This window comes from Desmodus rotundus, chromosome 5, assembly GCF_022682495.2.
Source record: "Desmodus rotundus isolate HL8 chromosome 5, HLdesRot8A.1, whole genome shotgun sequence".
Lineage (NCBI taxonomy): Eukaryota > Metazoa > Chordata > Mammalia > Chiroptera > Phyllostomidae > Desmodus > Desmodus rotundus.
Genome location: NC_071391.1, coordinates 111,250,099 through 111,275,911, shown reverse-complemented (window position 1 = coordinate 111,275,911; position 25,813 = coordinate 111,250,099). Strand labels below are relative to the sequence as shown.

The following is a 25,813-nucleotide window of genomic DNA, read 5'->3' as shown; positions in this document are numbered from 1 at the left end:
TTATAATAAAAAATCCTTCTGGTAGTCAGTAAAGTGTGTTATCAGTAATGAAAAAGGAGTTGTTGATATTGTTAATTAATAAGTGATGAATTAGTATGAAACAACTTGACACCTCATTTACCCCAGTAACACTACCCCGGGAAATTATAAGGAATATTGACCTGTCACTCTTTACAAAATATTTTCTTGAGAGAACAAGAGATGAGAGCAAGAGAGAGAGAATACATTGAGTTACATTAGCTTTAAAAGTGAAAATTCTCAATTGCAGTTTTTTTAGTACTCAAGCAAAACTAATTGGTTAAAGAAAATACATGATATATGTTACAGCATGTTGTAGAAGTATCATAATTTATTTAATAGCATATATTTTCCCTTTTTTAAATTAAGAATTGATACTCCGAGTTGATGTCATAATATTTTCTTCATTGTAAATTTCAGGAAATGTTTCCATTCTCGTCAGTGACATCCTTTAGGATGCTAAATATTAACTTGCTAATAGAGGGGAAAAATAAGCAATTAATGTCGGGATTCTGTATGAGCAAAACTATTTGAAGGTCTATTTCAGAAGGCCAGATCAATCTGGAGATGCTATACTACTAAAAACGATCCCAAGCACATTGCATATATGTTCTCATTGCATCCTCATAACAGGTCCAGAAAAGTTAATAAAAACACATGGTTAGAGTCCAACACAGGCCCATGCAATTCCAAAACTAATTTTTCCCCCTCCACTCCACATTATAATGTAGATTGGAATTGAGTTATAGTGAGAGGAAAAGGGGACTGGTATTGTCAGTACAAGTAGAGGCAGAAAGAGAAAAGGAAGGTTTTGTATAAAAGGCTGGACTTCAACCAGGCCTTGAAGAGTGTGTAGAAATTGGATCCTAAAAAGAGAAGCCAGAGGGCCTTCTTGATGAGAACAAAATGAGTAAATGCGAGATAGAAATAAATTTGAGGTATTGATGGAGAAAGCACATTTCTTTCCTTGAATATGTCTGGTTAAAGAGAACTCCTTTTCCCTGGATTTCACCTATTTCATTCTGCATTACTGCTTTTAGTAGAATATTCTCTCTTACCACCAGGCAAGTCAGCCTTCTGACACCTTCTCATAGCTCTCAGTTCTGCTCTCCATAAGACAGTCATCAGACAAATGAAGGTTTCTTTTCTGGCCCCTGAGAGTCCACTTTCCACAGGTTAGTCCAACCCAGTCCTCACCTGCATTCTTCACACCACGTGGTTCTGAAATTTTCTGTCACTGAAAGTGTCTTTCTGATTTGGGTGGTGGTTAAGAAAGTCTGTTGTGACATCAAAGAGATTTGAATCTGAGGTGCTACCTGACATTTACCAGGTTTCTAAGTGAATTAGCCTCTTTGAATCAAAGTGAGCATATTGATAACTGCCTCAGAGATAGTGAAAATTTTATGAAGTGAGACAGTACTCCAAATAGAATAAATATTCAATTTATATGATCTATTATTAGGATAATGTATCTGTGAGCATTTTCTCTTAAAAAGAAAACCTTACATTTAATAGCCTAAAATAAAATAATAATTTATTAGCTCATTATTCTGTGTGCTGGTAACTAGGGCCGGGCTCAGCCTCAGAGTTCTGATGCTCTTCAGTGGGCTCACTCATGTATTTGCCACCTGCTGGTGGTTGAAGGTCTCACTCGTGTGTCTCGTGTTCAGCTGGATGCAGGCTGTATGGTTCTGGCCAGATGTTCTCATCATCCATCAGGCCAGCCTGGATCGTTCCCATGGTAGAGGTCTCAGGATTCCCACAAGCAGCAGAAGGACCCATCCCTATTATGCAAGTGCTTTCTAAGTTTCCACTTGTCTCATGTTTGCTACTGTCCCGCTGGCCAAAACCTGTCCAGGATTGGTGTGGAACAGCAATGTCAAAGGTCATGGATGCAGGGAGGGTGAAGAATTATGGCTAATCTTGTAAGCGACCCCAGACTATTGTTCTCTTTCTAAGAAAAGTATTTTAAAAGGAGTAGTGAAGAGTGATTACTCTGTTGAAGGCTGAATTCGTATTTATCTCCTGGGACATTATTGACTTTGTACTTCACTGTGTCTGTGTGAGTGTGGGTGAATGTAGGTGTATGGGTGTGCAATTATGTGTGTGTGTGAGAGAGAGAAAGGAAGAGGAAGAGAAGAAGGAGATGGGAAATTTGCAGGCAACTGGAATGGCCAACCTGGAGAGAAGATCACTAAATCAAATGGCCTTGACAGGCTCATGCCTCATCTGGGCAAGAGGAACAGGGGAAAGCCTCCAGCTAAGGCCTGTCCACCTCTACAGCTGTCCTGGCCTGGGTGTGAAAAGGAGATCAAAGGTACCACACATCCCGGAGAGTTATATTTCTTCCATTTGTCCCTTTATGCTGCCAATGTGAGTTGAGTACTACTATCTCCAAGATTGGTACTAGCTTGGTTGCAGTATCTGCTGTGGATCCGGAGGCTTTTTCTTTCAGTGATCATAGACATACCAGTTTGCCTGTATGTGCTTAAGCTGTCTCAACTCTTTAATGAGGGCATTAGATTTAGTAATCTAAAGGTATCTTTTATTGGGGATATGTACAATTTTACCATATTATACTCTTCCATTTTTCCCTTTAAAACTTACACATCTTTTTTTTCCTGACTCTTCAGCCCCCCAGCTTGTTGCTCCAATGCCATCTACCAATGGATGGGATGGAATACTTAAAAAAAAATTTTGAATCAGAAAAGTCTATTTCTGTGAGTATGTGACCTCTAATAGACTCTTACACTTTATCACATAGGGGTTCTTTCATTTTTTCTTCTCCAAGTGAGATATGATGGTCAATACACTGAGATTTCTCTGTCGTGACCTCCTGGTCTCCCGGGAGATATGCCTGATGAAAGTGGGAAGAGGTTGGCCTGCCTTAAGGTAGGGACTGAGTTGATCTTGCTACTTATACCTGTTTTATAATGGAGACTTCTGTCAGATTTGGGTTAGGAAGAATGGCATTAACTAGGGGATATTGGGCATTGACTTACTCTCTCTGAATCTGTTTTTTCATCAGTTCAATGATTCTTACCTAAATATTGTTTTTATGAGGAGTAAATAACATAAGGTTCTATAAATACCAAGGTCAGAGTCTGTTTCCTTGTAGGACTTCAAGTAATATATGTCTTCCTTTTCTCCCTTCACCTCCTTGCTGAACTGATCAAATGGGGTCATGGGCGCAAGTGCAGCGCTTTGTAACTCTGAAGCATAAAACAAATAATGGCCTGTTATTGCTGGCACCAGCCTGTGCTCTAATGCCTGGAAAGAAACAGATCGTCATTGCTTGGAGACACCCAGCTGGGTTAGAGGGAGCACTGGGGATGGACCCAGGTCTTTGTCTCCAGTCTACAGCTTTGTCCACTGCTCACTATGTATCCACTACCCTGGGGAGGTCAGCACGTCATAAGTGGGCTTCTACATATCACCTTAAGGTCTGGAGCCTTGAGTAATGCAACAAAAACATAGGCATCTACACAGGTTTTGAACACTATAGGGAAGAACACATACATTTAGATACAATATTTCAGTGCAGTGCTGCTTAGCATACTAGTGGAGTGGTCCTTGTAGTGTCTTGGGCTAACCTTCCCCCTTTCCGTTAATTCTTTACCTCTTAAAACAGAGAGCAAAATTTCACTGTTAAAGGACTCTCAGATATTCCTGAAAAGCATTGATAAATACAAAGGATTGTTTATTTCCTTTGGTGAGTGGGTTTTCCCCCTTGAGAGGTTTCCTTCCGAAATGTGCATGAAAGCACCATCATTTCTTTTTGCCTTCTCAAGAGAGTCATAAAATACTATTGGCTATTAGTCAAAATGACACACCTGGGTTCCACTGATCTAAGGGGATTTGGGATTCTCAGGGTGGTCAGAGATTAATTTTACATGAGTTATATTCAGAAACATTCCTGGGTGTTCTCTCAGTGTCTGCATAATTGAGACAGTGCATTGTCAAGGCCCAGGTCAGGGTTATGAGCTCATTGGAAATTCAAAGACTAAGCCCAGCCAGCATGTTGGATGCAAGACTATTAAGTGAAATACTTCCGGAGGTGAAATTACTGGGGCTCAAATACGGCAGCTTCTGAATCAATGAGAATCCATGTGACCTTCCAAATCAGCCTTTGGGGACAGAAAGAATGAGAAAGAGGGAAATGGGAATGAGCATCTTACAATGGTTTTAATATGAAATACACAAGTTAACGTTAAGTAGAACATGAGAGCTAGGGCTTTAATCACTGAAATGTGTCATTAAATGCTGTTAAGAAGTTAATTCCTAAGGAGCATGCGTTGATATCATGAGTATAAACAATCAATGGGCAAGTAATGAGAGGCCTGGCATGTGAGACCTACATTCAGAGGCTGTGACCTCACAAATGCAACCCCAGAGATGAAACTTACACATATTTAAATTGAGTTTTCAACGAATGTTGTTTGATAGGCTAGGGAAGTCTCCACATTTATGGCATTGCTTCAGTGGGAAGATGTTTCATGAGTTACAACAGATGGTAACAGGTTGTATCCACCTACCCTTGACCTCAACAGCAGCTGTGGGAAGCTGGGAAGTGTGTGTTTGGGAAGTGTGTGGGAAGAGGTGGAGGCACAGTTATGCAGAAGAAGGATATTTCTCCAGTCACTGCATATGTTGCACATTCAGTGAGAATAAAGGATAGAAGAGGGCAGAGGAAGGGAAAAAGAAGGGAGGGAAGAAATAAGAAAGAAAGAGAAGGGGAGGAGAAAGAGAGGAGAAGGGAAAGAAAAAGGGGCTGCCCATTAATAATTATTGAGTGATTAATTCTAGGCCTCATGCCCAGTATTTACATTTGCATTGTCTCAATTTCCCTCACTGGCATGAGTGTGAGTGGAATAATCTTATTCATGGCAACACAAGTGGAAGGGATTCTGCCTTCACGTTTCAGCAGCAGTTACAGCAAGGGGCACTGTGAACCCAGTGGGGCTATCCGGGTTCTTACTGAATGATTTTAATGTCTTAATGAAGAGTTCTAATTTTTAGAAGATGAAAATGGAGAACAACAATTGAGTATGAAAATAACAAGCTGTCTTACTGGGGAGTTAAGAAGGACTAACACTAAATAGTACAATACTGCCAGATCTTACTCTCCTTCGAAGGTAAAAGTAACCCCTTCCCCATGCCCTCCAGTCTCAATGTGAACAGTCAAAAAAGAAAGCTGACAATTGCAAAGGTGTTGGCAAAAGTTTCCGGTTCTGATCCCTATCCAGAGTACTTCCTCCAGCCTCCTCCTTTCCCAAGACTGAGCCTGAGCAGTATAGAAGTGGTGGCCCTTAGTCCCTCCACTCTACTATTCAGTGGCCCTAATCAATTTCCTCTCAAGTGCTCATTTCCTCTTCAGTGCATTTTGCTTGGCCTTTTTACTGTTGTAAAACCATCAATGCTATTCCTTCCATCATTTCTGACCTTCGACCACATTCTTCTCATCCTTTCTGAAAAATCCCTCAAAATCCTTACAAAGGAAGACAAGTTAGCCCTGTACCCTGAGAAATAGTGTTTTTTCTGCCTCCTTAATGGTTCAGCTTTATGATTTTGCTTTGTAACCTCTCCAGTCTTTACCCCATTCCATCTAAATTTTTGTAGCATCAGGTAAGATGCTTATGGTCACAAGTAATAGATTCACTTATCTCCTATGACTTGAAAAATAGTTGTTTATTATGTCACATAGCAGTAGGTCTAGAAGTTGATGTCCCAGGCTAGACATTGGCCATGGTCATGCCATCTGAGAGCCAGTCCCGTTTCTTTCAGCACTATTACCTCACCTACCCTGTGCTTATTCATTCAGGATGGCTATGTATGGCCCAAAAGGTGTGGGGGGCATTTCCTCCTACACATCCTTTTTTTTCCCCTAGGAATAAAATATTACTGAGAGGTTCCCTGGGAGACATTTATCCCATCTGTCAGCCATGGCCTGGCTTAAAGGAAGCTGGCAAAACCAGCCTATGACCTTTTTAGCCTTTACCATGGCAACAAATACTGCCATCATGAACAAAGAAGATAAGGAGTGGCTGTTGGGTAAAGTGCCAACAGCATCTACCACACTGGTATCTCTCTTATTACAATTTTCATTCTCACACTGGGTCTAGGGACACCGAGGAGGGCACCCAGTGTGATACTCAAAAGTATACATTCCCAGTGACCATCCACCAGTGCCTCCAGATTGAGCCTGGGTGTCTTAACACTTCTATTTCAGTGGTTTGTCTTTGCTTCTAGGGCACTTGTAGAGAGGCTGAGATCACTTTTGTTTTTGGTCTTTGTACAAGAGTCACCACTGTTTGGGGACCCAGTCATCAATCCTAGTGTGTCCCTGTAGTTTGCCCGAGGGGGCGGGCCCTGGGTACTCACGCAAACAGATAAAACTCAGACAAGCAAGGATTCCCAGTGAGAATGCAATCCAGTGTCTTCTCAGGGATGTTTATCACACACTCAGAGTTTGATGGGGAATTAAATGATCTCCTGACTGATGACCCTTGAAACACAAATTTATAAAAAATACTAGTAACATTTTAGCTACTCTGTTTGCATGGTGTTATGCAGGCTTGGCTTGTGTGATAAAAGTCAATGTAATGGGTATAAAATTTACTTCCCAACAAGAGTGAATATTTCACTTGTTTTTGATTTCTTAAAAAATTGTATCTATTCTACTTGAAGCTTTTTCTCTTACCAGGGAAATTAACTTTTCTATCACTATAAGGATTCCCATACCAGACCTAACCCTCTTGATCCTCAGGGCCTTATATATCGGTCCAGAACTCTTAGTACAAGTGATCTTCAGGCCATGTGATCTCCACTTACCTGATTATTGTCTATGGTTTCTTAAAGACAGTCAGAACTGCTGTTCCGTGATGTGTTTGGTCACTGGAGTCTTAGCCGAGGATGGACCCATGACACAGCCTCATTTAGAGACCCCTTGTTCCCCTGTGAGATCCTGCCACCTCCCCAGATCCTGTGTGGTGGCAAACACATTACTCTTCCAACCTCAGAAGATATTTTCAAAACTTGTCTCTGCTCCAGATGTTCCAATGACCCCCTTCAAATACTTCCCTTTATTTAATAACAATTCCACAAAATCTCCCCTCAGGAGACCTTGGGAAACATTTTTCTGGACTCTATTCTCCTTCTAACAATGAGTATAGGGAGAGGATATAAGGGTTGTTAGTTGAATTCTCACTAACTCCTCCTGTTATAAATAGGATGCATTTCTTACTGAAATGAAAAAAATTAGATTCCCGATTGTCTTGCTGATTAAGTATCTACTTAAAATGAACCAAATCACAGCAGGCTGTTAAGCACCTTGCTGGTACACTTGGCCAATGCTTCCTTTCACATGCCTGCCTCCACACTACCACATGTTACAGATTATTCTCTGGAGAGCCCCTTTCCTTCCATTCTGCCTGTCAAATCCCACCCACCTAGCTAGACCCAGTGCAGAGACCATCTTCTTCATCAAGCTTTCTTCTCCCTCCCACCCAGTCCTTGAACTGAGAAAACCCTCTCTTTTTGTTGTGTCCTCAGAGGATTTAGATACATCTGTGCTATAGTATATATCCTTTTCCACCTTTAGTTGTCATATGTGTGGACATTGTACTTATCCTATTGGATAGTAATCCCTTTGAAAGCAGGGCCCTATCTTGCTACCTTTGTTTTATCAATGGTGCCTAGAAACTAATTGAATGGATCTGATGCAAATAAGTTGTCCCTTGACCATCAATAGTGTGTGATGGGACACAAAACATATATGCTTGGTATGTAAGTAGATCAATACTATTGGCAATGAAAAAAAAGATAACCTAGGGCAGTCCAGACTGGTAAACATGGATGCTGAGGTCAATGGATGTTCTAACACCTGTTTGGGATAAGAAGGACTACTGTGGGCTGAAGGCATCAGAAAAGGCTTCATAGATGTCTTTAGAAATCAAACACGATATTGTATTGTCATAAAAATTTGAATGAGTATAAAGGAGAGGAAAAGACAGAAAAGGAGTGGGGATATGGAAGAAAACAGACATGACTTTCAGCATCTGTGGGTTGGTTTGTACACACCAAGAAGACATTCTAATAGTGCCTAATGATTTTATCAAACCTTACAACTTATAAAGTACTGTCACATATATTGTTTTATATGATTCTATCTAGTTAGGTCCGTAGAGTGAAGTCTACTCTATTGAAAATACCATTGCAAAGGAGAGTCACTGTGCACACAGTCCAAACACACTTTAGTGGTAACAGATCTGCTTGTACCAAAAGTGATCACAGGGGAGGGGAGGAAGAGGGAGATGCTGAAGATACCAAAGATAATGATACCGGTTCCTAGAGTCCTAAAGGCTGAGGGCAGACAAACACAACAAAAAGAAGCTCCATTCATACCTGTGGTCTGGGATACATGGAATCTGTGTCAACCAGGTCCAAGTTTAGTGCCATGCAAAGGCATTGTGTTTCCTTAGTGATTCCTCCCATCAGAGAACAGGGCCATGTGGGCTTAGGCACTTATTGTCTTATTTAATGACTTCATTACCATCTGAATATTCAGACTTTATCCCTCTCCCTCACCAAGCCTGTTTACATTGAAAACCTAAAAGCTCATTTCCAGGCTCTCACCCTTAGTTGCTGCCCAGGACCCCCAGTGATAGTGTCCTGAGTGACGGGTGTTTACCTGAAGGAGAGATGAATAGTTGAAACCTCATGACCTCCTTAGCACAGGGATTGAAAATCTCTTAGCAATCACCACAAATTTATGTTTGCTGTTGGAAAATTGCTTTGGGAAATGATGTGAATCAGAGACATAAATTCTCTGTCAAGATAAACTTTAGTAGTGAACAAATCAAAATTTGGAGGAAAAAAAAAAGATCTGTTTGTGTTTTATCTCATTTTTATTAACATTCTTTAATATTTGCCACAGCCTTACTCTGTGAGCCAAACTGCCAGTGGAAGCACTGGACTTCAGAGAAGATTTGGGAATTTCTCTAGAGAGGATGCTTTCAGTCTCATTTTGCCAACAGAAGCTGTTGATAACAGATGTGCTTCAAAGATCTGGCAGTCTCTAAAAGAATTAAGGTAAAAAATAAACCCCTTAGAACCCCGCCACACAGACAGCAGGAATTCGCTGCCTCTGGACTGGCCCAGACTTTTCGCTGTGTTTCCAAAAATTGCTGTTATACAGTCTGCACAGACGGTGGAGTGCTTGGACTAGCAAGGGAGGGCAGGAAGCTTGGCAGAGCACCAGCTCAGAGCACGATTCTTTTTTTTCTTTTTCCCGAAAAGCTGAGCCTGGTAAAAAATAAAAACATAAGCAGACCCTTTCCCTCTTCCCCATCTGTTTTTATCCTAGTTCTTCAGGGTTGGTAGCTCAGGGTAAATCAGTGGAACCCAGCAGACTGCTGGCTGCCGAATGCATTCCTGGTTTTGCTGCAGTTCAAGGCTGCTCGGCTGCAGGGTCCGAGCACACTGAGTCCCATCGGCTGACAGACAGGGGACCACTGCAGTAGCCTGTGTGAGGCCTCAGAAAAGCCACCTGTGCATTTTTGATGGCAGTGATATGCTGTGATAAGGGATTATCATTGGACCAAGGTCAACTTCTGCCCGTACCTTCTTCCAAAAGTCTCTGTTTAAGCTCACAGGTCATCCACCAAGCATATGCTGCTAGAAAGAGGCATACTCAGAAACAGAGGACTGGGAATTGAATCTGTTGACAGAACTAGAAAGAAACATTATATTGAAAAACACTAAAGACAACCCCCTGAGGCAAGTCTAGGGGTACCTCTGTGAGGGGATCATTGTAACCTCCTTCTTAACAAAGTTTCTAGCAGACTTTGACTGAGAGAGAAGGAGCTATCTCTCCTTCTTCCCACTTACTATAGTTGCTAATCTGTACCCCAGGTTTCCCCTCTATGGTGATAAATTTTTATTACCAATTCAATGTTGTCTTTAAATTAACCTCTTATAGTCACTTCTCAGAATCCATTTCTAGAGTGTAGTTTTTTCTAAGACCTTTCGATTTTCTCCTAGTCTGTTGGTATAAACACCAGATGGGAACTAACATTACTTGAGCACTTAGTATCAGCTAGCACTCTGGCCAACTCAACAAATATTATCTCTGATAATCTTCCCGAGAACCTGCAAGGCAGCCATTGATATGCCCATTTTAGAGATGTGGGGCCAAGGTTCATAGAGCTGCAATAATTACCTGCTTAAAGGCCATTCGACCCACTTGGGTCCGATTCTGTGCTAGATGATGAGGGACGGAGTCCAATGAAAGGCGGGACCCTTCCTCAAGAAGCCAACAGTCTAGTTGCCTTCCTGCTACATATTCTCTTAACAGAGGAGTCATGGGGGACTTAATTCAGAGCAATGACTAACAGCGGGAACTTCAGCTCCTGTGGAGGAGAGTTTGAAGCATGTGGCCCTCTGAATTCATACTGTGTGGGTGGCACCCACGTGCCACCATCCTCCTCCATCCACTGCTTGAATCTTTTCATACCTCATGGCTTTGGAAGTTGTCACTTACATTATCTCACTTGATCCTTACCAGATCCTTGTGAAAAAGGCTGTAAAGGGATTATTTTGAATTTTATAGACAAGGGAATTGAGGTCCAGAAAGGTGGTGTTTTATCTAAGTAAATGGCAGAGCCAGCACCAGGTCTCTGCCTATTAATCCACACCCAATAGTTTTCTAATACATTATGAAGCCTCCACATAAAGACAACTCTGGGAGGTGTTGAGTGCAGGAGGGGGCTGATAAGACCAACTTCCCCAACTGAAACTTGGTTTTCAAATAATCACTGCATTTCAGTTTTACAATATTGAAGTACTAGACCACTTTGACCTTCTCGAAGTCTTGAATTGGTAGCCTGCCATGCTGCTTTAACTTTCTGCTGTTGATTCTTCCCATGCTAATCAAGGTCTAACTCAGTCTTCCTCAAACATTTTTTATCTCCCCCAGAGAGTTTTTTTAGACATTTTCCCCAATTGCCCCCTCACTTTAAAATGTTTATATTACAGTTATATTGTATGTCTATTTACACACATACACAAGAAGTAAGATTTTTTTTTTTGCCCCTTGAGAATGAATTTTTACCCTCTTAGGTCGATATTGCTCCCATGGAGAATGCATAGTGTAACTCATAACTATGAATTCAGTCAAAATATTTTTTAGAAGAAGAAGGCAGAGGAGGCAGAACAGAAGAAGGAGGAAAGAGAGGAAGGAAGGACAGGAGGGAGAGAAGACGCAGAGTGGGAGGGATGGAGGGAGGGAGATAAGAAGGGAAGAGAAAAACAGCAAACCAATAGTAAGACAAGTCAGCAAAACACAGAATGCTAAACTGAAGGGTATCCTCAATTTCCTAACAGCTACAACTTTTCCTGGTAGTATGATTCATGCGTTGGGGTTTCCCTCTGGCCAAAGTATACCCATTATGCCTGCCCAGAGCTAGGGAAGGGCATTCTCTAATTATTCTGTGAATGAATCACGAGGAAGAGACAGTGGCTTGAAAGTGACTCACCTTTCAATATCTAATTTTCTAGGTATAAACTAACTAGTGTGCTCCCTCTGACCAAACATAGGGTAGGTGCTGGGCTGGTCTCCAGGGAGGGTGGAAGATTGATGAACCCATATCTTTACTTGTTGATGAGTAACACAAAAGAAAATGTATTGGAATTTACTTCTACTTTCCTTCCCCTTCTTAATTCCTTCTTAACTCCTTAACTGCCTACCAAATCGACTAACTAGAGGGAAAGCCAAAAATCACAACTACAGATGAGAGAAGAAAGGCCTGAACTAATGGAATCGACTTGCCCAAGTCCAAACAGCAAATCAGTGGCACAGCTGGAACTTGGTTCTGCCTCTGGATACCTGTGGCCCCTGCCCCAGAAGAGAGTCCAGCTCAGACATGTTGTTTGTCACTTTGCTTGTGTAGCACCAAAGTGCAGCTGTTAGTGCACAGAGAAAAACCATCTTTAAATAAACACCAGCAAATCTGTTGCAGCTGAAGATGTATGCTTAACGTCCCAGGGGCCAGAATGACTTAATACCGCTGATATTAAATAAGAGTTTGGGAGCTGGATAACAATTGAAAGCTGTGTAGTAGCTTTCCACCCTCAGGAATTGACTACAGATAGCAAATAGCTCAGATGCAGAAATGAGTTCTGCCATCTCGCCAAAGACCCATGTGAACAATGCGTCCTCGAGCTGGCCAGCAGCCTTTGGTTCCTGTGGAAACTGGAAGAGGGTGCCAAATCTGCACGGGTTCATGAATGTGCATGCCCAGGCACACGCGTAATCCAGTGGTGGGCACTTTCGCCAGGCCTGCCTGACCTCAGTGGGGAAGCCAAACCAATTAAGAACCAGAGCAAAGTCAAACATGAGTGCAGAGAGGCCAAGGCCTGAGGCACTTGCAAAGCCATGAAGGAAGCCACGTGTGCCTGTGGTACCTCCTGACGTCCAGTCTGCCTCCTTAACCTGTCCTTTTAGTCCCGGTGCTTCAGGGACTCAGAGTTTTGCCTATCACCTATCACAGAAGAAAAAGAAGGTAACACGGCTTTGGAGTAGAGCAGCCCTGTTCAACTCAGCTGGTCCCTAGCTGTGTGACCTTGTTTTTGTTTGTTATTTAAAAAAAATGTTTTAACCTCACCTGAGGTCATTTTTTCATTGCTTTTACAGAGAGGGGAAGGGAAAGAGAGAAACATGGGTGTGAGAGAGATTTATCAATTGGGTGCCCTCCCATACATGCCTGGACCAGGGATCAAACCCACAACCTGGGTATGTGCCCTGACCAGAAATCGAACCCACAGCCTTCTGGTTATAGGATGATGCTCCAACCAACTGAGCCACACCAGCCAGGACCGTTTGTTATTTTATCTTTTATTAAATAAAAAAAAAAAACTTATCTAACACCTACATATGCCAGGCACTGTTCAAAGCACATTACAAAGAATAATAACTCATTTAGTTTTCAGTAATAACTTATTTGTCATAATAATCCTACCTCCATTTTATAGACAAAGGAACAAGGATCAGTTTAAGTTAAGGTTAAATAACTTGCCAAATTCACTCAGAATTTGAACCCAAGCATTGGATCCTACTAAGTACAATTTATAATATCAATTCCCTGGCCAGGGGGAGCCTTTCCTAAATGTATCGGGGTGAATGGGAGGCCTCTTCTGTGCGCATCCGTGGTACGTCTGGTGGGCCGAGACTCTTTGCACAGACCTTGGCTGATGCCTCACCTTCAGGTTCAATTGTTCTGTTTTTCACTCAAGGTGTTTTACTTAATCCCTGAACAAGAAATGCTGTGTTAGTTTGATTGAGTGAGTTGACCAACATAGTTAGAACTAAAAAATACCCTCAGTTATATTTCAGTTACAATGTGGTTTCTCCTTGGCTTCCCTACATTGTATGTGCTTGTTTTGTTTTTATTTAATCTTCATTATTTTTAAAATAGTATACACAAAAGGATCAATATAAGAAATTCAGATAAAAAGGATCTGGACAGTAAGCAAAGGAGTGAGGCTGAATTCTAAGAAGGACCATTTTTGAAATAAAATATACACACACACACAGACTCAATTGCAGGGAAATGCAGATTTCCCCACAAATGCAATCACTCTGGAATAGCCAGTGAGACAAAATCACAGAGTGCTTAGCTGTTCTGCAGCTGAGGGACAAATGACAGGATTGCCTTGGCCAGCTAAAGACAGATTGCTGCATTGTTCTATTAATTGTGGGTAGCTTGGCTTTTGTAGACCTTTCTGTGGCAGACTGGTCCAGCTCTCACCCACCACCTTCTCACTTTTAGCCACGGCTGTGTTCAGTATCTCTGAGGTAGAGGCCCCTGCCACACCTAGTTTACGATACTGAGAATCCTTAATTAAAGATACATGCACTGATGGTGAACACCTAATAATACATGATTTTTGAAGAGGACACTTGTTTAGGCAGATACAATACACTCAAAAATTCAGTCTGGAACGTGGCCTTATTATAATCCCTACAAACCGTTAACAGATCTGATCTTACCCATGAGCAATGGCCTGCATTTTTTTTTGTTTGTGGGCACAAGGATGGGTCTCCTGTCCAAATGTACATTACCCAGCTATCCCCGTACCTGAAATTCTAGCATTGGCACACTTTTTTTTAGGTTATTTCCCACAAAGATCCTTTTGTGAGCTGCACAAATCTAAGGGTAGAATTGTGAAGATCATCCATCCATCAGTTTTCTACTCGGATTCAGTTTTCACATTCTTGAAAGAGTTGCTGGCAGAGGCATAAATGTCAAGTGGGCTGAGCAGAAAGGGAGCATTTTGGAGCCGGGGTATTTGGAAAGAGTTGTTATCTTTTTGGATGTCTCTGAGGCCTCCTGGGCTGCTGTGGCAAAGAAAAAAAAAATGTAAGGCACAGGGTGGGGGTGGGGCACAAAGGGCAGTGGTGTGACTGGGCTGCTAAACCCTGTCCAGTTGGAGAAGGATGGTGTGTAGGAACATGTGCCCAATTATTCTCCAGGACGCCTCCTGGAAGACGTAATGACTTCTGTGTTTTGAGCAGGGCCAGCCAGCCCTGTCTCATAATGACACAACAAATCAGAGGAGGAAAGGGACGTGGTGGAAGGGATGGACACAGAATTTAGAAGAGGCACTTCTGGGTCCAGGCCTGGCAGTGGCATTGACCTTGGACAAGCTACTCAACCTCTTCTGATGTGAGACTTCTTGTCTTAAAAAATATGGGAGTAGTCTGTGCCTGTCTTTTGAGACTGCCGGGAGAATTAAAGTAAATAAAATAATTAGTTGTAAATAACTCTTTGTAAACGATGGAGTGCTCAGAGACAGATTACAGCACAGCTCTGGTCACCTGTCTTTCTCACAGGATCAGCCCCGCCCGGTGAAGTCACTGGGGGCTTCCTCATTCAAGACTCACCCTGTCCAGCCCAACCCCCAGCCTGCCATTGCATTTTTCAAAAGCTGCAGCCAGACTTGTGGTTCTTGTAGATTACTGAGCTGCACACGCTGGGATTCTTGTGGCCCACTGATTCTCAACCTTGGCTAAACTTCAGAATCACCTGGGAAGCTTTAAAAACTCTCCTCACCAGAGCCACACTCCAGCTCAATTAAATCAGAATCGCTTGGTGAGGGACCCAGACATCAGTATTTATTAAAGCTCCTGAGTGGTTTCTATGCACATCCAGGGTTGAGAAGCAGTCTCATGGCTAAGTGAAAGAAAGAAAGGTGCAGCTAGACAATGAATTGTTTTTTCTCATAATGCAGGGGAAAAATGACTTTCCAACATTACATTGAGAAGAAGCAAATAGCCAACCTGGTAGATCAGAATTAAGAAATGACTAAAAATGGTGGACGAGTCGAGCTGGTGTATTACAGCTACTTACGGTGATTATTTGAGCAATGTAAAGGACAAGTCTTGAGACTCCCTCTTTTTTTCTCTTTTTTTCCTCTCCCCCTCTCTTACCTCTCATATCCTCCCTCGCCTTTTATTTCCCCCGATCTCTCTCTACTTTCCTCCTCCTTCTTTTCATTTTACAAAAGGGCTCTGAACTAATATTAATTGTACTCACTTGCTCACACTGTAGTAAGTTATTTTAGGAGCCCTGTACAAATGTTCCCTGCACTTCTTCTCTGCCCCCCGCCCCTCCCCCAGTGGCATTCATTTGTTTTTTAACTGGGCCTACTCCATGGCACATTCCTGTGCCTGCACGCTCTCACACGTGGGTGAGTGTGAGTGTATCCTCTCTAGGATTTCCTTTCCTCTCTTCCTGCACATTCAAAAAACCCTATTTTCCTTCCCACACATGCCTGTACTTTCTCATTTGTTTTTTTGCATGCCCACCTCCTCTCAGGGGCCCAGTCTCTCCGTGATTTTTTTTTTTTCCTACCTTTTCTAATTCCTTTGCTGGGAAGCCTGATGAAGCAGAATTTCTGAGGAATGGGAGTGCAGGGGCATTTTAATTTTCTGGTTAAATGACACTAGCTTGAAAATCTTATGTGTCTTGTGTTTTACTGTTGGGGGAAAAAATGGTAACATCAGAAGGCCAGGACTGGAAGGGTTCTTAGGGAATACCTGGACGAAAACCCATGCAGTAGGTTGCTTATCAGATGAACCCAAGCCAGGTGAGTAATAACCCCAGGTTTAATGGCCACATCTTCTCAGCTCTGGACCTTGAACTCCCAGAGCACACACTTGAACTGACCTGCAGAAGTGTTGTGATTAACCCGGACCCATCAATGTGAATTGCCTTTTGTTTATTTAAGTGCCCTCTCCAGTTCTGATGAACTTCACTCATCTATGTTGCATCTCTGGCCCCCAGTACATTTCAGTTTGTAATGCTTGCATCTCTAGCCCATCCTGTTTCTAAGGTCTGCGATTCTTTGCCTGATTAGTATGCCCACCTTACTCATTAGACTAACCAAACTGATTTTATTTATTTATTTATTTATTTATTTATTTATTTATTTTTAGAGAGAGGCGAAGGGAGGGTGAAAGAAAGGGAGAGAAGCATCAATGTGAGAAAGAAACAGTGATTGTTTGCCTCTTGTAAGAGCCCCGGCCAGGGAGCAAACCCGCAACCTAGGCATGTGCCCTGACTAGAGATTGAATGAGTGACCTTTCACTTTGTAGGACAACACCCAGCCAAACTAAGCCACACCTGTTAGGGCCACTAACCACATTGATTTCTTTTTTAATGGAAGCCCATTCCCATCTCAGAGATGGGTGAGGCTTGGTGGGAGAAGGAGAAAACACAGCAGGTTGGCTAAATTTTTTCAGTCTTCAGAATACCTCCTGAAAGAAATATCAAGTGTCTCACTTTTCTTCTTGTTAATTAAATATCTACTGTTAACATTATTTTTTTCCTGCACCTAAATGAGATATTGCTTTATTAAAAAGTGGATCAAATGAGGGTTCTGACAAATCTTGTCCCAGTTAATTTTGCCATATGTTCTTTTGGAAGCATGTGCTAACTGCAGGTCCTCTTGCTGATGAGCAACCAACCTGAGGGTTTTTAATTTAGACTTCCAGTTTTCTGGCAAGGGAGAGGAAGATTAAAAGAAAATCGATCTAAGAGAACCAAAACCTAGCTGGTCAGAAAGGCCATCTCCAGCAAAGCTGGAGCCCAGCGTGTTGGTTTAGACAGCTTCTTTACTTTAGACCATGGAGCAGAGGTTCTCAACCTCAGCGATCTTGACATTTAGGGCCAGATTATTCTGTTTGTTGCAGGGGTCTTTTCTTTGTATCTTGGGGTGTTTAGAGGGATCCTTGACTTCTGCCTGCTAAGTGCCAGTAGCATCATCCACCCCACTCCATGCATGAAAATCAAAAGTATTTCCAGATACTACCAATTGTTAGTTGGGTGTGCCACCCAACTAACCCTGGGTGACAACCCTGGGTGACAACCACTTTGTCATAGAGACAGCCTATTTAATGGCCAAGGAAATATGAATAAATCCCCAACAGTCATATACAGTTGTCCGTACTTTGTACTTTCTGAGTCAAAAATCCTCTGGTTAGAGGTTGGGATGGATAACTGTCTGGATATGTCTGCTTCTGGAAGCCTGTGAGGGGTCCCCTCTCTTTGCCAGAGTGCCACATTACCCAAATACCAGAAGCCAAAATAAAGTCATGAGAATTACAGGATCCAAACATTGCCCCCATGTCATCCAACAAGAATCTGGTGAGCATGTTTCCTGTGGCCTGGCCAGTCCGAGGCTTTTTGCTGGCGAAGGAGAAAAGAGGGCAACTGTTCTAGAAAAGAAGAAGCAGAGTGCAGTGAAAAGGGCACCAAACTGAATACCAGGGCTCCCAATGACTAGCCGGGTGACTTGGCACAAAGTACTCAACCTCTCTGAACCTGAGGTTCTCATATAAAGATAAGGTTCCTGGCACCTCCCACCACACATTGAAACCTACATCATGGTTCCTATACCAAGGAACCACTCAATAAATTCATTTCCTCCATCTCTTTTATATCTCTGACTAAACCTTAAGAATATAATAGCCAGGCCCTTCTCTTTGAACGGAAAACCAAAGACCTTCAGAAATGGTATCCAATTGAGCAGGGCTAAGAGACAGTGTGCCCAGTCAGGAGTAAGAATTTTGCCTCCTGTTTTCCTGGGGGAAAAAATCAGAGTAGAGCATTTTTTTAACAACAACAAAAAAGTATTACTTAACCCTGAAGTGGAACTCATTAATTAGGAACATGCTCTCAAAAGAAAGCATTGCCATCTGCTGGCTCTTACCACCAGGGAGCAGGAGTATATCTCCTGTGGCACGAGGAGCCCAGATCTCCCAGCCTGCAAAGCACCTACCAACTCATTAACTAATGCCTGAAAATGCCATCAGCCCTCAGCCCACTCAATCCTTTCCACCGTAACTGTGACTGAATTTATCAGGTCCTTTCGTGAGTAAAAGTTTGATCATGGTGGAGCAAAGTGGAGGGTAATTAACACTGGAGGGTAGTTATTTCCAGTGCTAATTTATTTGTGTGGATATATGTGGATATATATGTGGATATAGCCGTCTATATAACATGTATGTGTATGGTTATATCTATGTTATGATATGTACGTGTGTGGGGAGGGATCCCTAACCTTCCGTCAAAATACATTTCAGGGACCTGTTTCACAGTCATATTCATGTTACTTGCCATCTCATCAATGACAAACCCAAATCAACCAGCATAACAACCTATGCAGAGGAGAAAAGTGGTGCTTATTTTGAGAACCCTGAGCCATTAGAATACCCCTTGTCCAAAACAGATATAAAGTCTGGTCTTCTGATAATGTTCTCTGTGAGGGGGGTGTCTGATGCCTTTCCTTTTACCAGGAAACATGAGCCACCGGTGCCCTCTTCTATGTGGCAGACAGAATGGGTGCCGAACTTGCTGACGAGCCGATCAATATAGCCCAGAAACACACAGGTGGCCTGAGACCCTCCAGTGATCTGTGTGCAGTTGCTTAGGAAACTTGAGAGAAACACCAAGCGGTGTTTGCCCCTCTGATGACTTATACGTACACATAAATGTGTTGTTGATGCTAAATCGTACCAAATGTCTGCCCTCCTGCACGCAGGGAGAAAGGTAGTCATTCCATACTTGGAGGAGCTTGGGAAAATATGCAAAACAGATTTTTTAAAAGTTTTCTTATTACTGGAATAACTTTTCCTTTGTGATGGCACCTTTTCAGCCCTGGATGCCCAGTATGTGTGTGGAACTGCTGGTGTCAACTCTTGTGGCTGAAGTCTGTGTGTCAGGGCACCTCTTCTGTGAGTGAAGGCCACAGGATGGATTTCACTTAACCTGCTCCTTCTGACCACCTGAATCTCTACCAGGGCTAACACCAGAGTGAGAGCATCAATTGTCATTTGAAAAGACTTTTTTTCTATATAAGTATTCAAAAAATCCTCTATAGAATGGCTGAACTTTAATAAGCTGGGAAGGTTCTGCAAATGGAGGGTTAATTCGTCCTGAATCACCAGGAGATATAGGAACCCTGGCCTTAAACTCTCTTCAGATGGCACAGGATAATGAGATTAGCACCCTCTGTGGGAAGAACCAAAAAAGAGATGCTTACACCTTTAAAAATGAGATTATCTTTTAAATGCTAAGTAGTTTGCTTAGAGGGGTCAGAGCGAGTTTCTTGAAGCTTTAAGATTAATTAATTTGAGAAAGAAAAGATTTCAAGTGTCTCAAAACCTTAGTTAAAACTACCAATTCCCCTTATTCTTGCCTTCTCCCTCCCCTTGCCATTCTCTAGACCAAGAGTTAGAGGGGCACGGAACGGGGTGAGCTAAACACCTCTGTTTGTGTAGGTAACATACTGGCTTGCCTACAGAGATACGCAACGCAGACATACAGATGCACACAGGCAAAGTAAGAACACAGCTTTCTGTGGCCCTCGTTTGCTCTCCAGGTCTCGGATTGCAGATTCCCCTTTACAGTGGTCATTCCTTGTATTTCCATGGACTTAAGATCTTCTACATGTGTGTAAACTAGTCATATGGTGGGGGTGGGGGTAGCAGCAGCAGAAGACCAAGCACAATTATTTTCTTACTTGTTTCTCATGGCCACATTGAGAAAAAGAAGAAGAATGAATGAATGAATGAAAGAAAGGGAACAAAGCCCTGGGTATAGGAGATAAACTCTGCAGCTTCCACTATCCATATTTTTAGTGGGTAGGGGGACCTGTGGTTCTGATGTTTGCCAGAGGGCTTTACGTGTAGGAGCTTTCCCTACAAGCACACCAGCTCAGCCCTTCAATGCACCAGGTCAGAGCAGCTTTTGGCACTGGGTTCCAGTAGCTTTCCTATGAGGAGATTAAATCAATGGGATCCCAGACTTCTTTCAATTGTCACAATTTGGAGATTTTTTTTTCTCCTGAAAAGGTTTTTTTTTTTTTTTTAGAGAGGCCTCTTCAGTGGGGTTTAACTTTAGATGTGAGACACATCCCCAAGACAACCTTGTCCCTGCTAGTCCTGCCATCCCGGTGACACACTATTTAAAACAGGAGCCCCAGATGATGGTGCTGAGACCAAATCCAGGACCCCCTCCTCAAAATTCTCTAACACCTCTCTTGGAGAACATTACCAGTCTAAATGGGTGTTAGGTTCATGGTATGTGTCATAATGTCATGTTTTAATTAGAAACAAAGCAAGAAGCATTTCCTAAGCTGTTGTGTTGGGGAGGGGCCTGTGGCTGTCTCTCAAGGGTTAACATCTTAGAGATATTTGCAAAATATTTCTCTTGAAAGGAGCTGTTAGAAGCAATATTGTTAGGCATATTGGTTTCTCCTTAAGTAGAACAGAAACCTGCTACCGGATCTCAGTTTAAGTAAATCTCCTGGAGATGCCATTCTGCATTTCAAACAGCTGATCCTCTTTAGTTAGGTGGCTGGTGGCATTTGCATTTTGGGTTTTTCCAACCCTCTTCTTGCTATTTGGATTTCTCGAAAAAGAAAAAGGAAATGATGCTCTGTAGGATCATTCAGAAGGGTGAGCCACCTGAGTTTGAGAAAGACTTCTGGACATGAACAACATTGGTTTCGTGTTCACCCTTTGCCACCCATGACAGTTTATTTCAGTCATACGTTTGCTTACATTGTTAGTGAGGAAAGACCCCTCCCATCCAACACACACATACTCTTCCTCCTCCTTTTCCTCGTCCTCCTCTTCCTTCCTTCCCCCTTCTCCACACCCACCAACTGATACTACTCTTCAATAAACAACCTAAATCTCAACAGTGAACCTGGAAACCTACCTATGAAGAGTGGGAAGGGGAAGTTGCTGATCCCAACACAGAAAAAAGTAAAACAACACAGGGAAAGCAAGCATTACACAAAAAGGCAACCTGAGAAGAGGCAGCTTTTGTCCTGGATTAACAAATTGATCCCATTTCAGTAAGGCATTTGATCAAACACAGGATCAAATGATGATCTTCTCCGCCCACCACCACCACCCTACCCCACACATATCACTTCTGCATCACATCTGCCCCCAAAGTCTCCTGTTACAAGGCGTTACCCAGTAGGCACTGATCATGAGGCAGGAATTTCCTGACTGTTCCCCATAGTAACTAGGAGTGTGCTGTCACTGCTGACAACCTCAGCTTGCTGCAATCTTAGCAATGTGCTCCAGAAAGCACAGCTTTCATCACCAAATGTTTGAATTCCAACTGATTCCCTTCAGTCAGTCAGACCATAGAGAGCAGGAACTGAGGGCCACTCTTTCAGAGAAGAGTAGGGAAAAGGGCACAGATGCTACCAAGTCTGGTGACCAAAAGGCATGGGAGAATTATGAACCAGTGGTATTTGGGAGTGAGATTTTGAATTGATTTGAAAGATGGTTATATTAACTCCAAAACAATGTTTCTTGTTAATAGGACAAGCTGTCTGGCACTGCCTTTTAAAAGCCATTTGCAATGATCCCTGCTTTCAAGGCGGAGCCGGTACTTGGTCCACCTTTCACTTGCTTTAAAGTGGTCAGATTGCATTGCACCCCCTAAAAATAATATAAAGGGTCTGGCTTTTTTTTAGTCCTTGGTCATGTGGAGAAAATCAACCTGATAAGTTCTGTTTGTCTTTCTTAATATTTCAAATGGAGTCTGACTACTTTGCTCCTGAATTTAGGGTTCTTCCTTCTGGCTACTAGCCACCTTGTTCCTCCTGCCTCCATCCCTCCACCCCCCAATCCCCCCACACACTCAGCAGGAAGGAAATTTTAACTGTTGCTTCTCTTTTAACACAGGTAACAACTCATTTAGATTACTCCAGTCTGTAAAAACTGTAAATGCTATTTTATTTTAAACATTTTAGTTTACAAAAAAAAAAAATCAATGATTGGTACCTTTTTACACTCTCAGTTTCCTGAATATGGACAGATCTTCAAAGGGAGGAAGGAGTTCTCATATGAAATTTAAGATAGACTGTCCTGAAGGTTGTGGGGTGGATTTTTGTTGTTTTATTTCGTTTTTGTTTTTTAAGACACAATAAAGCCAAAATGTCAAGTCTCTGGGAGCGATCCCTTAACAGTTTCAGTCAAGGAGAGTTATCAGAGCAAAGACAAGGAGACCCCAGCCTGGCGCTCGCGGGCCTGCCCCGGCTGCCCAGGCGTATTTGGTAGTGCACGGGTGAGAGCCACGGGGACGGTCACACCTCGCATTCCCTCGCGGGCTGCTGGTGGCAGGTACACGAGCCATACTCATTGATGATCACCAGGGCTCCCTCAATATGGTTGGGCTTGTAATCAACGTAGTATTCCTGGGCAGACATGGCAGCCATCTGATGCATGGTCTGTTTCTGCTTTTGCTTCCTGCGCTGCGTGACAAAGCACTGTCTGAGCTGCCTGAGGCTAGCAGGGAAACACTTCCAAGACACATAGAGCACCAGGACCACGATGAGGAAGGAGAAAATGAGGGCCATGGTGCCTGTGACTACCTTGTGGATCTGCACAGCGTTCTCGGCGTGTTCGCCGCCAGGGAGTGCCACAGTAGCCGGCTCTGCAGTGCCGTCGAGCTCCCCCTCCCTGCCGTCAGTGAGTGTGGTGGCCGGGCTGGCAGGGGGACCCAGGTCACTGCGGTTGGTGACGGCAGAGAGCAGGTGGTCGCTGGTGGGCTCAGCTCCATCCTCGCACAGGTGGAAGGCGTACACGGCGTCGAGGACGTCCTCGCCCTGTGCGTACTCCGGGGTGGCGCACTGCAAGTTGCCGTCGTAGCGTCCCTGGAAGTTGCTGAGCCAGGAGGCCAGGGCGCACACGTTGCGCCCGCAGTCCCATAGGTTCCCCGCCAGGGTGATGCTCGTTAGCGACTTCCAGGAGTTCAGGATCCGGGGCTCGATGTAGGTGAGGCGGTTGGAGTCCAGCTGCAGAGACTGCAGGTGCGGCACGGTCTCGAACACGTGGGGCTCCATGTACTCGATCTCGTTGCCCGACAGGTCCATTTTCTCCAGGTTCCAAACCCAGTCCAGCGAGCTAACTACAATGGCCACTTTATTCCTCCTCAGGCAGAGCGAATGCAGGGAGATGAGGCGCGGGAAGTGGGCGAAGTTCACCTTGACCAAGTCGTTGTGCTCCAGGTGCAGCTCAGTGAGCTTGAATAAGCCGGCGAAAGAGTTGCGCGCCAGACTCTTGAGCTGATTGTATCCGATGTCGAGAAACTTGAGGCTGCGGCAGTCCTGGAAGATGCGCACGGGCACGAATTGGATGGCGTTGGCTCGCATGTGCAGCGTGGTGAGCTTCCGCAGCCCGTGGAAGAGGTCGGGCGCCAGCGCCTGCAGCTTGTTGTAGGAGAGGTCCACGCTGCGCAGGTTGGGCATGGGCCGGAAGGTGGTGTTGGCCAGTTGGGTAATCTGGTTGGAACTCAGTGTGAGTTCCTTAACTCGGCGCAGTTTCTGAAAGGCGTCCCCCTGCACCGAGCAGATGTGATTGTGATCCAGATAGAGCCACGTGAGCTGCATTAACCCTGTGAACTGGCCGGCGCGCAGCTCCGAGAGGCTGTTGTAGCGCAGGGACAAGCCCAGCAGGCCAGACAGGTTGTGGGGCGTTTCGGTGAGGTTGAGCGCCTCGCAGTACAGCAGCCGCCCCTCGCACCGGCACAGCTGCGGGCACCCGCTGGGGGCGGCGGGCAGCATCTGAAAGCAGGCCCCCAGCAGACACAAGACCACCCCCGAGGGCCTCCTCAGCATCCAGTATAGACAGAGACCGAGCAGCAGGAAATCCATTAGCGAGAATCTTTCCAGAGAGGCTGGAGAATGTCCATTGGAAGCGCTCGGTCAGAAATCTACATCACATTTTATTCCGAGGGAGAGGAAGCGGGGGAGGGGGAGAAAAGGGCAAAAATCAAATAAATACATTAAAATAAAGAAGGATCCCCCCCATCCCCAAAGCCACACGTTCACCTCTAAGCATGCAGAAAGCTGGGCAGCATAGAAAGTTCACAGCCACGGAAAGATCAAAGAGATGGTGATTTGGTCCATGTTAGATGCTGCAGCAAAGAAAAGGGAGGGAAAAAAAAAATCTTCGGGAAAGAATTTAATTAAAAAGTGTCTTACCCACCCTTTTCCAGAGAGTGACAACCTCCATTCAGCTGCTCCCTTTGTGTGCAGGCTAATTATATGCAGGGCGAGAGAAGACCCCTCTGTGTTTCCGAGGCAGCCCCGGTCCGCGGCCAGCGGATCTGGCAGGCGCACAATGTCTCACTTTGCTGCTCGGCTCGGGGCTGCAGGGGCGGCTGGCGAGGCGGGGAGGCGACTTCTAGGACCCGCAAGTTTCCCAACTACGTGCCAGAGCCCGGTGTTCGCCTTCCTGCTGCTGTCCTTTCCCTCTGCAGTTCGAACTGTGACGTGGTGGGGAAAAAAACTCCAAAGTCGGGGCTTGCGACTCCCCAGGATTTGACAGTCTGGTTAAAGTCCGTCATTGGAAAGGACCACTGACCAGCGCTACCTTTTAGTCCTCGGAGACAGCCTGCCATTCGCGCCCGGGGCGGCTGCGGAGAGCGGGCTCGCTCATGCTTTGCGGACCGCCGGCAGCCGGGAGGCGCGGGCGGAGGTGGCGCGGGTGGCTGCGCGGGGCGCGGGGAGCGGCGCCCAGGCTCCTTCCCTCCGCCAGGCGGTGTGCGGCGCGAGCTTGCACAGGCACCTACTGCTCACTGAGTGTCGTAAGCTGCTCACGATTGTGCGTCTTCCCGGAGCACCTCAGACGTGGGCAGATTGAAAAGGGGTGGCATAAAACCAACATTTTACCAAACCATTAAAGTAGTGTACGTTCTTTGATGGAATGGAAAACACTTTCAGCCTTTTGCCTATATTTCAAAAAAAAGGGCGGGGGTGTTGGGATGGAGGTATGGGGCAGCACCTTCACCAGCAAGACATTTCCTAGTGGTAAATTGAACTATTCTGTTCTCTCCCCCTTCCCTTTTTGGGATAGTCTCCCTCCCACTTTAAAGCTGTCTGCGTGTCAGGGATACGCAGGGATATGTAGAGAAATCAACATTTGGTTCTTTGCTTTGGAGCAGCAACTTGAGAGAAGGTAGAGGAGAGCAATGATTGCGGGGGCGGGGCGGGGCGGGGGAGACTTGGCTAAGATTTTTCCCCCTTAGGCTCTGGAGTTCCGCAGTCAGTCAGCCCTTTTAGGTGGTGAGCAGCGAGCGGACTGCTTTCCACGGGTTTGGCAAAGCCAGCCAGGTCCTGGTGCTCTGCGACTCGGAGTGGCAGAAACGTAGATCTGTTTACAGGGAGTTTTGCCCGAGATCCCGCTGGGGCGTCCACAGTCTCCATA

At 44.3% G+C, this 25,813-nt stretch overlaps 2 protein-coding genes across 6 annotated transcripts in view; one reads left to right on the top strand and one right to left on the bottom strand.

Annotated features, from left to right (window-relative positions):
• CTNNA2 (catenin alpha 2) overlaps window positions 1–25,813 on the top strand; it is a 1,072,448-nt gene that overhangs the window by 697,445 nt on the left and 349,190 nt on the right. The window lies entirely within an intron of this gene.
• On the bottom strand, window positions 22,323–25,193 carry LRRTM1 (leucine rich repeat transmembrane neuronal 1). Of its 2 annotated transcripts, none has more exons than XM_024558498.2 (2): window positions 24,593–25,193; window positions 22,323–24,317 (listed from the first exon to the last, which is right to left on the bottom strand). In XM_024558498.2, the coding sequence occupies exon 2, from the start codon at window positions 24,256–24,258 to the stop codon at window positions 22,690–22,692; it is 1,569 nt and encodes a 522-aa protein (XP_024414266.1). In that variant the 5' UTR covers window positions 24,259–24,317; window positions 24,593–25,193; the 3' UTR covers window positions 22,323–22,689. The 2 variants fall into 2 exon arrangements, with proteins under 2 accessions (XP_024414266.1, XP_045049765.1); XM_045193830.2 differs by having other exon boundaries at window positions 24,589–25,117.